The sequence below is a fragment of the Dendrobates tinctorius genome, unplaced genomic scaffold (assembly GCF_039654945.1).
Source record: "Dendrobates tinctorius isolate UK_male_01 unplaced genomic scaffold, ASM3965494v1 ptg000152l, whole genome shotgun sequence".
Taxonomy (NCBI): Eukaryota; Metazoa; Chordata; class Amphibia; order Anura; family Dendrobatidae; genus Dendrobates; species Dendrobates tinctorius.
The window spans coordinates 419,351-431,597 of NW_027361819.1; the positions used below are offsets into that span (position 1 = coordinate 419,351).

The 12,247-nt window shown below is 44.5% G+C and overlaps 1 protein-coding gene across 1 annotated transcript in view; it reads right to left on the reverse strand.

Moving 5' to 3' along the window:
* The window catches only part of LOC141050656 (uncharacterized), a 29,359-nt gene that overhangs the window by 5,966 nt on the left and 11,146 nt on the right, over nucleotides 1-12,247 (reverse strand). The window contains exons 6-7 of the mRNA XM_073547246.1: nucleotides 7,587-7,892; nucleotides 1,239-1,571 (exon numbers count right to left, since the gene is read on the reverse strand). Coding sequence (XP_073403347.1) covers nucleotides 1,239-1,571; nucleotides 7,587-7,892 — 639 coding nt within the window. The remainder of the gene's footprint in view (nucleotides 1-1,238; nucleotides 1,572-7,586; nucleotides 7,893-12,247) is intronic.

A 12,247-nucleotide genomic window follows, 5' to 3' on the forward strand; every position in this document is an offset into this window, starting at 1 on the left:
ATCAGAAAGTGAATTTATTTCTGTTCTTCAATACAGACAGCGCCTCTCCTGTATTCTATAGAGTCATTACACACAGAGGGATCTATGTCACGGGTTTATTTCTGGTAATGTTGATGATTATGGCTTACAGCCAATGAAAACCCAAAAGTCATTATCTCAGGAAATTAGAATACTTTATAACACCAGCCTGAAAAATGATAGTAAAATCTGAAATGTTGTCCTCCTGAAATGTATGATCAGTAAATGCACTCAGTACTTGGTCGGGCTCCATGTGCATCAATTACTGCATCAATGCGGCGTGGCATGGAGGCGATGCAAAAATGAGTACACCCCACATCGAAATCTACTTGTCTAGTATTTTGTGTGACCTCAATGATTTTTAAGGACAGCACCAAGTCTTCTACAGCCTGGACATCTCTGTGAGATAGCTGCAGTTTCGTTGCTGCGTGGACTTTAGGAGAGTCTCTCTTCTCCCCCATGAATGCCATTTCTCTGCAGTGTACGCCGTATTGTGTCACGGGAAACACTCACTCTGGTTCAGCTTTCTACTACTTTAGATAACTGCAGTGAATTTGCATGTCGATTTTCTTCAACCCTTCTCATCAGACAGTCTTTATGTTTGGGTGGTAACTTCCATGATCAGCCTGGATCTTTGTTATATTTTTGTATCACTTTTCCTCCAGTATCTGACTGATAAGTAAAACTTCACTGATGCTCTTGTAGCCTATACCTTTCTTGTGTAAAGAAATTATTTTCCTTCTCAGGTCTTGGGACATTTCTCTTCCACATGGTGCCATTGCTGACAGCATGAAATGGGAAGGGGTGTTCTTTGCGTCTGCTGGACACCTGTGCAACATATAATTAGACTTACCTGTGGTTGAATTCTTATTAGTTAGAATTTTATAGTCTAAACTTTTACTTTGCTCCTAAGACTTTCATTGGAGTGTACTCATTTTTACAATGTGGTCCTGAATTAATGTATTAGGAAAATTACTTTTTGGGCTGTGCAAAATAACAAATCTTGTTTGCAATCAATGGCACACATTTGTGGGAGTATTTTGTAGTATGGAATCCCATAGAAAATGGTGATTCTGAAAGAAATGTAAAGGTTTTCTAACAAACCTGTTGGGGTGTACTCATTTATGCGGGGCACTGTGTATATACATATGTGTGTATATTTTAATTGTATGTTTCGTTTTAAGTGAAAAAAGCTGTACAAAAATGATTCATACACTCACCATAGACTTGTAGCCGCCCCGTTCTTCTCTCTATGGGTGTTTCCAGGGAGGGGTGCTCCACCAGACATATATATTCTGCCCCTTGATGTGTCCACAGGTCGGGGGTGATGGCCAGACTGGCTGTACGGCTGTAGGTGTTATCGGCCGCTCTCCTGGATGTTATTCTCTGGTTATCGTCAGTCTCTTCATGTGACTGATCTCCATCACATCTCATCCATTTCACAGTGACGGCATCCGGGAAATACTCCGAGATATTACACTGCAGGACGGCCGGGGAGCCGAGAATGAGACGAGGGATCTGAATCTCTTCTACAATGAGAGTCCAGGGATAATCTACAGAACAAGAACATGGCATTAGGATGTATACTGTACATATATTTTTCTTTTCACCAGAGTCTCCCATCTGTAGTCGCCCTGTACTGGCTGGAGCAGAGCTGCTGAATCTCTCACTTTAGAGAAACAGTAACTTGTTCACCAAGCGCTAGACTTTGATCCCGACACAAGGATATTCCTCCATCAGCTCATCCATCTGTGTCTGCTACTAAAGACTAAAAATAGGAATCTTTTGAGGACATGCACACATTTTGTCATAACCCTCGGCTTTCAGCAATTTTAAAGAAGTATTTCTGTCTCATAATACATAATAGCATATTACTAGGATATGCCATTGGTTTATGATCAGAGGAAATCCAGAGTTACCCACTTTTGGAAGAAATGAAGAAAAAAACAAAAATGGAAAAAGGAGTTAAACTCATCCACTTCTACATGCCCTTCCACAACGGTGTGTTACAATAAAACCTCCTGAGTCAGGGATGCTTGAATAACCCCCATATATCTCTCCTCTCACCTGAGTCTCTGATAGACGGCTCCAGGATTGTTATATAACCCCATCTATCTCTCCTGTCACCTGAGTCTCTGATAGACGGCTCCAGGATTCCTATATAACCCCCATATCTCTCTCCTCTCACCTGAGTGTCTAATAGATGGCTCCAGGATTGTTATATAACCCCCATATATCTCTCCTCTCACCTGAGTCTCTGATAGAAGGCTCCAGGATTGTTATATAACCCCCATATATCTCGCCTCTCACCTGAGTCTCTGATAAATGGCTCCAGGATTCTTATATAACCCCATATATCTCTCCTCTCACCTGAGTCTCTGATAGAAGGCTCCAGGATTATTATATAACCCCCATATATCTCTCCTCTCACCTGAGTCTCTGATAGACGGCTCCAGGATTCTTATATAACCCCATATATCTCTCCTGTCACCTGTGTCTCTGATAGATGGCTCCAGGATTGTTATATAACCCCCATATATCTCTCCTCTCACCTGTGTCTCTGATAGACGGCTCCAGGATTGTTATATAACCCCTAAATATCTCTCCTCTCACCTGAGTGTCTGATAGATGGCTCCAGGATTGTTATATAACCCCCATATATCTCTCCTCTCACCTGTGTCTCTGATAGATGCTCCAGGATTCTTATATAACCTCCATATATCTCTCTTCTCACCTGAGTGTCTGATAGATGGCTCCAGGATTCTTATATAACCCCCATATATCTCTCCTCTCACCTGAGTCTCTGATAGATGGCTCCATGATTCTTATAGAACCCCCATATATGTCTCCTCTCACCCAAGTCTCTGATACACGGCTCTGGGATTCTTATATAACCCCCATATATCTCTCCTCTCACCTGAGTCTCTGATAGACGGCTCCAGGATTCTTATATAACCCCATATATCTTTCTTCTCACCTGAGTCTCTGATAGATGGCTCCAGGATTCTTATATAACCCCATATATATACACAGTTGTGGCCAAAAGTATTGACACCCCTGCAATTTTGTCAAATACTACTCAGTTTCTTCCTGAAAATGATTGCAAACACAAATTTCTTGGTATTGTTATCTTCATTTAATTTGTCTTAAATGAAAAAACACAAAAAGAATTGTCCTAAAGCCAAATTGGATATAATTCCACACCAAACATAAAAATGAGGGTGGACAAAAGTATTGGCACTGTTCGAAAAATCATGTGATGCTCCTCTAATTTGTGTAATTAACAGCACCTGTAACTTACCTGTGGCACCTAACAGGTGTTGGCAATAACGAAATCACACTTGCAGCCAGTTGACATGGATTAAAGTTGACTCAACCTCTGTCCTGTGTCCTTGTGTGTACCACATTGAGCATGGAGAAAAGAAAGAAGACTAAAGAACTGTCTGAGGACTTGAGAAACCAAATTGTGAGGAAGCATGAGCAATCTCAAGGCTACAAGTCCATCTCCAAAGACCTGAATGTTCCTGTGTCTACCGTGCGCAGTGTCATCAAGAAGTTTAAAGCCCATGGCACTGTGGCTAACCTCCCTAGATGTGGACGGAAAAGAAAAATTGACAAGAGATTTCAACGCAAGATTGTACGGATGTTGGATAAAGAACCTCGACAAACATCCAAACAAGTTCAAGCTGCCCTGCAGTCCGAAGGTACAACAGTGTCAACCTGTACTATCCGTCAGCGTCTGAATGAAAAGGGACTGTATGGTAGGAGACCCAGGAAGACCCCACTTCTTACCCCGAGACATAAAAAAGCCAGGCTGGAGTTTGCCAAAACTTACCTGAAAAAGCCTAAAACGTTTTGGAAGAATGTTCTCTGGTCAGATGAGACAAAAGTAGAGCTTTTTGGGCAAAGGCATCAACATAGAGTTTACAGGAGAAAAAAAAGAGGCATTCAAAGAAAAAAACACGGTCCCTACAGTCAAACATGGCAGAGGTTCCCTGATGTTTTGGGGTTGCTTTGCTGCCTCTGGCACTGGACTGCTTGACCGTGTGCATGGCATTATGAAGTCTGAAGACTACCAACAAATTTTGCAGCATAATGTAGGGCCCAGTGTGGGAAAGCTGGGTCTCCCTCAGAGGTCATGGGTCTTCCAGCAGGACAATGACCCAAAACACACTTCAAAAAGCACTAGAAAATGGTTTGAGAGAAAGCACTGGAGACTTCTAAGGTGGCCAGCAATGAGTCCAGACCTGAATCCCATAGAACACCTGTGGAGAGATCTAAAAATGGCAGTTTGGAGAAGGCACCCTTCTAATATCAGGGACCTGGAGCAGTTTGCCAAAGAAGAATGGTCTAAAATTCCAGCAGAGCATTGTAAGAAACTCATTGATGGTTACCGGAAGTGGTTGGTCGCAGTTATTTTGGCTAAAGGTTGTGCAACCAAGTATTAGGCTGAGGGTGCCAATACTTTTGTCTGTCCCATTTTTGGAGTTTTGTGTTAAATGATCAATGTTTTGCTTTTTGCTTCATTGTTTTTTTGTCAGGAACACCGCACTGTACTTGCTCACTGAGCCAGTGCACGTGTCCTGAGTGTCAGGATCCTGTCAGCGCCGACATGCAGCCTCCGCTGAGCAGGGACTCACCAGCAATGTAGGGATACCGGGGTCAGGTACAGCCAGAAAGTACCGATGCACAGGACCTGTGGATGCTGAAGTTTAGCAAGCCGGCATAGGACCTATGGTCATGTGAACGGTAATGTGACTGCAAGGGGGCGGGGCTTAGCATCCCGCTTTCAGAGAAGGAAGAGAACTCAGAGTCAGACAAAGCAGCGGTCATGCACAGTACAGGCAAGCGAGGTACAGGAGGGACAAACAGACGGAAGGTCAAAGCCAAAGGTCATACACAAGATATCAGTACAGTACCAGGGAGGAGACAGAACGGATAGTCAGGGCCAAGCAGAGATCAAAACCAAACAGACATAGGAGGTACCAGGCAGAATCCAAAGCGATATCCAGAGAACAGACCGAGTCATACACAGAGAATCAAGCAACCAGAACACAGCACAAACACACTCAGGGGTCACCACACAAGGGCAAGAGTATAACTGACGGGGGATGGGAGCGTCCTGAGGCTATAAGAAGCCTCCCCCAGAACCAGGGAGAGGCCACAATCACAGCCCCAGGTGTGCAGGTAAGCCTGCACCGGGATCACAACCTTTAACCCCAGAAATGCCAGTCATCAGCACTGGTTCCAGACATTAACCCCACGTGTGCGAGTCAAACCCGCACTGAGATCATGACACTTTTGTGTTTTTCCATTTAAGACAAATTAACCCCTTAACGACCAGGGGTATTTTCGGTTTTACATTTTCATTTTTCCCTCCCCTTCTTTCCAGAGCCATAACTTTTTTATTTTTCCATTTATATGGCCATGTGAGGGATTATTTTTTGCGGGACGAGTTGTACTTTTAAATGACATCATTGGTTTTACCATATCGTGTACTCGAAAATGGGAAAAAAATTCCAAGTGTGGTGAAATTGCAAAAAAAGTGCAATCCCACACTTGTTTTTTGCTTGGCTTTTTTGTTAGGTTCACTAGATGCTAAATCTGACCTGCCATTATGATTCTCCAGGTCATTACGAGTTCATAGACACCAAACATGTCTATGTCCTCTTTTATGTAAGTGGTGAAAAAAAATTCCAAAGTTTGCTACAAAAAAAAAAAAAAATTTGCGCAATTTTCCGAGACCCGTAGCGTCTCCATTTTTCATGATCTGGGGTCGGGTGAGGGCTTATTTTTTCCGTGCCGGACTGACGTTTTTAATGATACCACTTTTGTGCAGATATGTTCTTTTGATCGCCCGTTATTGCATTTTAATGCAATGTCTTGGTGACCAAAAAAACGTAATTCTGGGGTTTTGAATTTTTTTCTCGCTACGCCGTTTAGCGATCGGGTTAATGCTTTTTTTTTATTGATAGATCGGGCGATTCTGAACGCGGTGATACCTTATATGTGTATGTGGGATTTTTTTTTTACTGTTTTATTTTGATTGGGGCGAAAGGGGGGTGATTTGAACTTTTAGGTTTTTTTAATTTTTTTTTATTTTTAAACATTTTTTTTTTTTTTACTTTTGGCATGCTTCAATAGCCTCCATAGGAGGCTAGAAGCTTGCGCAACCCGATCGGCTCTGCTACATATGGGCGATGAGCAGATCGCCCATATGTAGCAGATTTACTGCTGTGCTTTCACTGCCGACCACCGGGTGGCGCTGAAAGCCATATGCCTGGAACAACCATAGAGGTCTCATAGAGACCTCTGGTTGTCCAGGCAACGTGACACCGATCACGTGACGGGGTCGGCGATGACGTCATTTCCGGCCCGGTGGCCGGAAATGCTATTTTAATGCCCGCTGTCAGCTTTGACAGCGACATTTAACTAGTTAATAGGCGCGGGCGGACGGCGATTCCACTCGCGCCTATTGCGGGCACATGTCAGCTGTTCATAACAGCTGACATGTCCCGGCTTTGATGCGGGCTCAGCGCCGGAGCCCTCATCAAAGCAGGGGAAATGTCTGATGACGGACTGTGTCCGTCATTGGACATTAAGGGGCTAAATGAATATAATAATACCAAAGAATTTGTGTTTGCAATCATTTTGAGGAAGAAACTGAGTATTATCTGACAGAATTGCAGGGGTGTCAATACTTTTGGCTACAACTGTATCCTCTCACCTGAGTCTCTGATATACAGCTCTAGAATTCTTCTATAACCCCCATATATCTCTCCTCTCACCTGAGTCTCTGATAGACGGCTCCAGGATTCTTATATAACCCCATATATCTCTCCTCTCACCTGAGTCTCTGATAGATGGCTCCAAGATTCTTATATAACCCCCATATATCTCTCCTCTCACCTGAGTCTCTGATAGACGGCTCCAGGATTCTTATATAACCCCATATATCTCTCCTCTCACCTGAGTCTCTGATAGACGCTCCAGGATTCTTATATAATCCCCATATATCTCTCCTCTCACCTGAATTTCTGATAGATGGCTCCAGGATTCTTCTATAACCCCCATATATCTCTCCTCTCACCTGAATCTCTGATAGACGCTCCAGGATTCTTATATAACCCCATATATCTCTCCTCTCACCTGAGTCTCTGATAGACGCTCCAGGATTCTTATATAATCCCCATATATCTCTCCTCTCACCTGAATCTCTGATAGACGCTCCAGGATTCTTATATAACCCCCATATATCTCTCCTCTCACCTGAATCTCTGATAGACGCTCCAGGATTCTTATATAACCCCCATATATCTCTCCTCTCACCTGAATCTCTGATAGACGCTCCAGGATTCTTATATAATCCCCATATATCTCTCCTCTCACCTGAATCTCTGATAGACGCTCCAGGATTCTTATATAACCCCATATATCTCTCCTCTCACCTGAGTCTCTGATAGACGCTCCAGGATTCTTATATAACCCTATATATCTCTCCTCTCACCTGAGTTTCTCATAGATGGCTCCAGGATTCTTATATAATCCTCATATATCGCTCATCTCACCTGAGTCTCTGATATTCAGCTCCTGGGATTCTGATTTCTCCAGAGATTCATGTTCCCAGGTCACTCGTACTCTGAATCCTGGATCCTTGTGTTGCTCCTCGGGAATGTCAAGCTCACTGGAGACGCTGTAGGTTTTGTCAGGATTCTCTGATACTTTGGTTGATGCCGCTTTTTCTGTCATTTTTGCTCCACACTTCCAGACGATCTTGATATTTTTAGGATTGAAATGATCCAAGCTGAGCAAATACGTCATCATTCCTGGTTTTGATAGAATTCTATTTTTTGTCTTTGACACCTTGGGTTTTACTGAGAAACAACAAAAATAATGAGTTCTGACGTCTTCACAGCTAAGCTGAAGCGACGCCATGTTCCTTCATAACATTCCCGTATTTTTAAGATTTTGTTTCAGCAAACTTCTTGAATGGTGTGTATAAAAGTTTTCTAAATATATATTTAAAGCTCGTGCACATAAAGTTCAAATATAGATCGGTATGGTGCTACTGTATGAGAACAGAGACACATTGAGAGATGGGATCTCTGTAATAAGCCGTGTTCTTCTCTAGTAGCAATATTTGTCGGGAAGAGTGTAGCATGCCATGTGTAAAACCATACACAGATAGAGATCCACCATAGGCCACAGAAGTCTACCACATGCCTCTCAATAGTTAACACTCTTATTGCCAGACTGTTTAAGTCCTGCCCCTGTCCCCACAATGCCTTCCCAAAATGTCCTCTTTTTGCACATGTGCAGAAGCTCAGGCCTTTCTAGGATCCTTTCCACTGAGCACTTCAATGACAAAGCGGACTGTTGGGATGTTCCGTAATTGGTATCCTGTTTAATCTTAATTTTATCCCAAGCCCAGCTCTGTGTATTTGGCCTTATGTTCCTGACTACAGTTTGCTTCTGCTCCCATTTTTATGTTATTTTCTATTAATTTCTACAAACTGGTGATTACTTTCTGTTCAGTGGGGTCTGAACTTCGGGACCTTCTCTCATCCCCCCAAACAATAGGCTCTGAAATTTGCTGTCATAATGGACCTCCATTTATTATCTATGGGACGTCCAGAGATATCTGAGTCCTATACAGAATAAATGGAGGAAAAGTTAGATGCCAGGAACAATTTTGTACACACATCTGCCTCCTGTCCCTGAGGATTTTTCCAATCTTGGTTTATATACATTGTAGCAAGAAAACTAATAAAGCTCTACAACATTTTATTCAAGTCAAATATGTGAAACGTAGGGAGAATATTCATCCTTCATTAGTCATCTATTCTATTATTTCTAAACACTTTTTCGGTGATTCATTTGTACCCCCGTTCATACTGCACCCCCATACACAAATAATACACCATTTGAAAGGTAAACTTGCCCCCTTCAGCAAGAAAATAGCCAAACAAGCCACAAATCCATAATTTGATCACAAAATACAGTTTAAACATTAATTTTCTTAAACCTGCAGTAAGGAAAAATGACCTGCAGGTGGCACCACAGTACCCCAAAGCACACTACCAACACATTTGCAAACATGCACTGGTTTTTCGCTGACTATTTCGCCCCACACACACACACGATACACCATTTGAAAGGCAAACTTGCTCCATTCAGCAAGAAACCAGCCAAACAAACCACAAATCAACGATTTTATCACTAAATACAGTTTAAGCATTACTTTTCATAAACATGCAGAAAGACACAATGACCTGCAGGTGGCACCTCAACTGGAAAACATTTTTTGGCCTCTACTTATCAGAACAATTTATTGTATTACCAATCTACATACAGTATATACTCGCGTTTAAGCCGACCCCCCTAATTTTGCCACAAAAAACTGGGAAAACTGACTCATGTATAAGCCAAGGGTGGTGCTGCACAAGGGTTAATGGTAGCCCAAGTAGATGATCCATACATAAATACCCCCCATATGCTGCACAAGGGTTAATGGTGGCCCAAGTAGATGCTCCATACATAAATACCCCCGATATGCTGCATAAGGGTTAATGGTGGCCCAAGTAGAAGCTCCATACATAAATACCCCCCATATGCTGCACAAGGGTTAATGGTGACCCAAGTAGAAGCTCCATACATAAAATAACCCTCATATGCTGCTGCCACTGCTGCTATATATATATATATATATATATATACACTCACTGGCCACTTTATTAGGTACACCATGCTAGTAACGGGTTGGACCCCCTTTTGCCTTCAGAACTGCCTCAATTCTTCGTGGCAGAGATTCAACAAGGTGCTGGAAGCATTCCTCAGAGATTTTGGACCATATTGACATGATGGCATCACACAGTTGGCGCAGATTTGTCGGCTGCACATCCCTGATGCGAATCTCCCGTTCCACCACATCCCAAAGATGCTCTATTGGATTGAGATCTGGTGACTGAGGAGGCCATTTGAGTACAGTGAACTCATTGTCATGTTCAAGAAACCAATCTGAGATGATTCGAGCTTTATGACATGGCGCATTATCCTGCTGAAAGTAGCCATCAGATGCCTGTTCTTAGCTGAGAGGAGTGGTACCCAGTGTGGTCTTCTGCTGCTGTAGCCCATCTGCCTCAAAGTTCGACGCACTGTGCGTTCAGAGATGCTCTTCTGCCTACCTTGGTTGTAACGGGTGGCAATTTGAGTCACTGTTGCCTTTCTATCAGCTCGAACCAGTCTGCCCATTCTCCTCTGACCTCTGGCATCAACAAGGCATTTCCGGCCACAGAACTGCCGCTCACTGGATTTTTTTTCTTTTTCGGACCATTCTCTGTAAACCCTAGAGATGGTTGTGCGTGAAAATCCCAGTAGATCAGCAGTTTCTGAAATACTCAGACCAGCCCTTCTGGCACCAACAATCATGCCACGTTCAAAGGCACTCAAATCACCTTTCTTCCCCATACTGATGCTCGGTTTGAACTGCAGGAGATTGTCTTGACCATGTCTACATGCCTAAATGCACTGAGTTGCCGCCATGTGATTGGCTGATTAGAAATTAAGTCTTAACACACAGTTGGACAGGTGTACCTAATAAAGTGGCCAGTGAGTGTATATATATATATATAAAAAAAAAAAACGTATTCACCTTGCTGTTGCTGGGGGCAAGGTGCCGGTGTAGCCGCTGGCTCAGGCCCCCGGCACTGGCTATATTTACCGTTCCCCGCTCCATCTCTTTCTCCCGGGTCCTGTGCAGTGACGTTAGCAGAGGGCACGCACTGACTATGTCATCGCGTCCTCCGTTGGAGACAGAGATGGAACGGGGACCAGTAAATATTGCTCTGCTCCCCGTCCTCCCCCGTCATACTCACCCCCCTCCTGGAGCATGGTCTCTTCAGCCCCTGCTTTCCGCATGATCTCGGCGTCCCAGCTGTTCCTGCATTCAGCGGTCATGTGGTACCGCTCATTAAATATGTGTGGCGCCCCTGAGGCTCAGTCGCCACAGAGGTACTGTACCTCCTCCTGAGGTGTGGTACCCCACCATCCAGGTAAGGTGGGAACTCTTGACCACGCTCCAACACTCGCACCCCACACAACAGGGTAGTTCAGCAAAGCCACATTGCGGCTCTTGCTTAGAGTGTAGCAGAGCACCTTTGGTGGCTCCCTGCTTGGAACGCGAAACGTGCTGGGAGATGGGTGGAGTTGAGAATAAATAAAAGAGTGGGAAGGTTTAGGATAACAGGTCAGTCAGTCAGTAGGAGAGTCGGAGAGAGGAGGTCACTCAGCGAGGAGTGAGGGAAGGAGATCCCTGGAAGAGGGATGGAGGAAGGAGTGCTGCAGCTGCCTCAGTGATCTGAGCCAGCTGGCACGGGAAAGGAAAGAAGGAGAAAGACGTTGAACTGAAGCCTGAGCTTCCATAGGAAAGAGGGACAAGTACGGAACATAGGAGAAAAAGGGAACACAGAGGTCGTGGGTTAGAGGAAGAACCCTGCCTAGAAGTTCTAAGCGTAAGGCCGGGGCCCGGTCCCCGAGGTTGTATGGACACTAACGGTTCTGCAGCAGACACCGGTGGAGTAGTGGGCTGTAAATGCACTACTCCCATCTAAGACTTGGGGGCACAACAGCAACACGGATAGAGAGTCAGGACTCAGGAGTAAGGAGTCCCCGAAGTAGGCTACAGCTGTCTGCCGTACAAGTAGAGTTCTTGGGAACATCTGTTAGGAGGAACTCCAGAGTAACTCAGTACTAGGAGATCTTCACACAAAAAGGCGCTATAAGAGGAGACGTTCAGAAAGGCACATGTTGGCGGAGCGTTGGAAGGGAGCCTTCCATCTTGCCTGGAGGTTGACTGAGTCCCTGACCCGGAGGACACGGCACGGAAGCCGGCACCTGTGTGTACTACAGACTGTGAGTAAAGCTTTGGAACTACAGGCCCTGGTGTCCTCCATTGATTCTTGCGTCAACACACTCAGCACCGCTACATCTGGGTACCAGCTTCTACACCGCCTGCACCTCTCCTCTCCCCCTACATCTACACTGCCCTGGGGCTACAGCTCCACCTGTGGGGAGCTTCACCATCTTGGCTGCAACACACCACCAGCCTCAGAGGATCTGCATGCAGCGTTGGCCTAACATCTCACTTGACGAACACCACAGGTGGCGTCACGAACTTTTCCATTCACTACATCCTACCATTCAATTTCCCCCATTAATTGGGCGCCCAGGG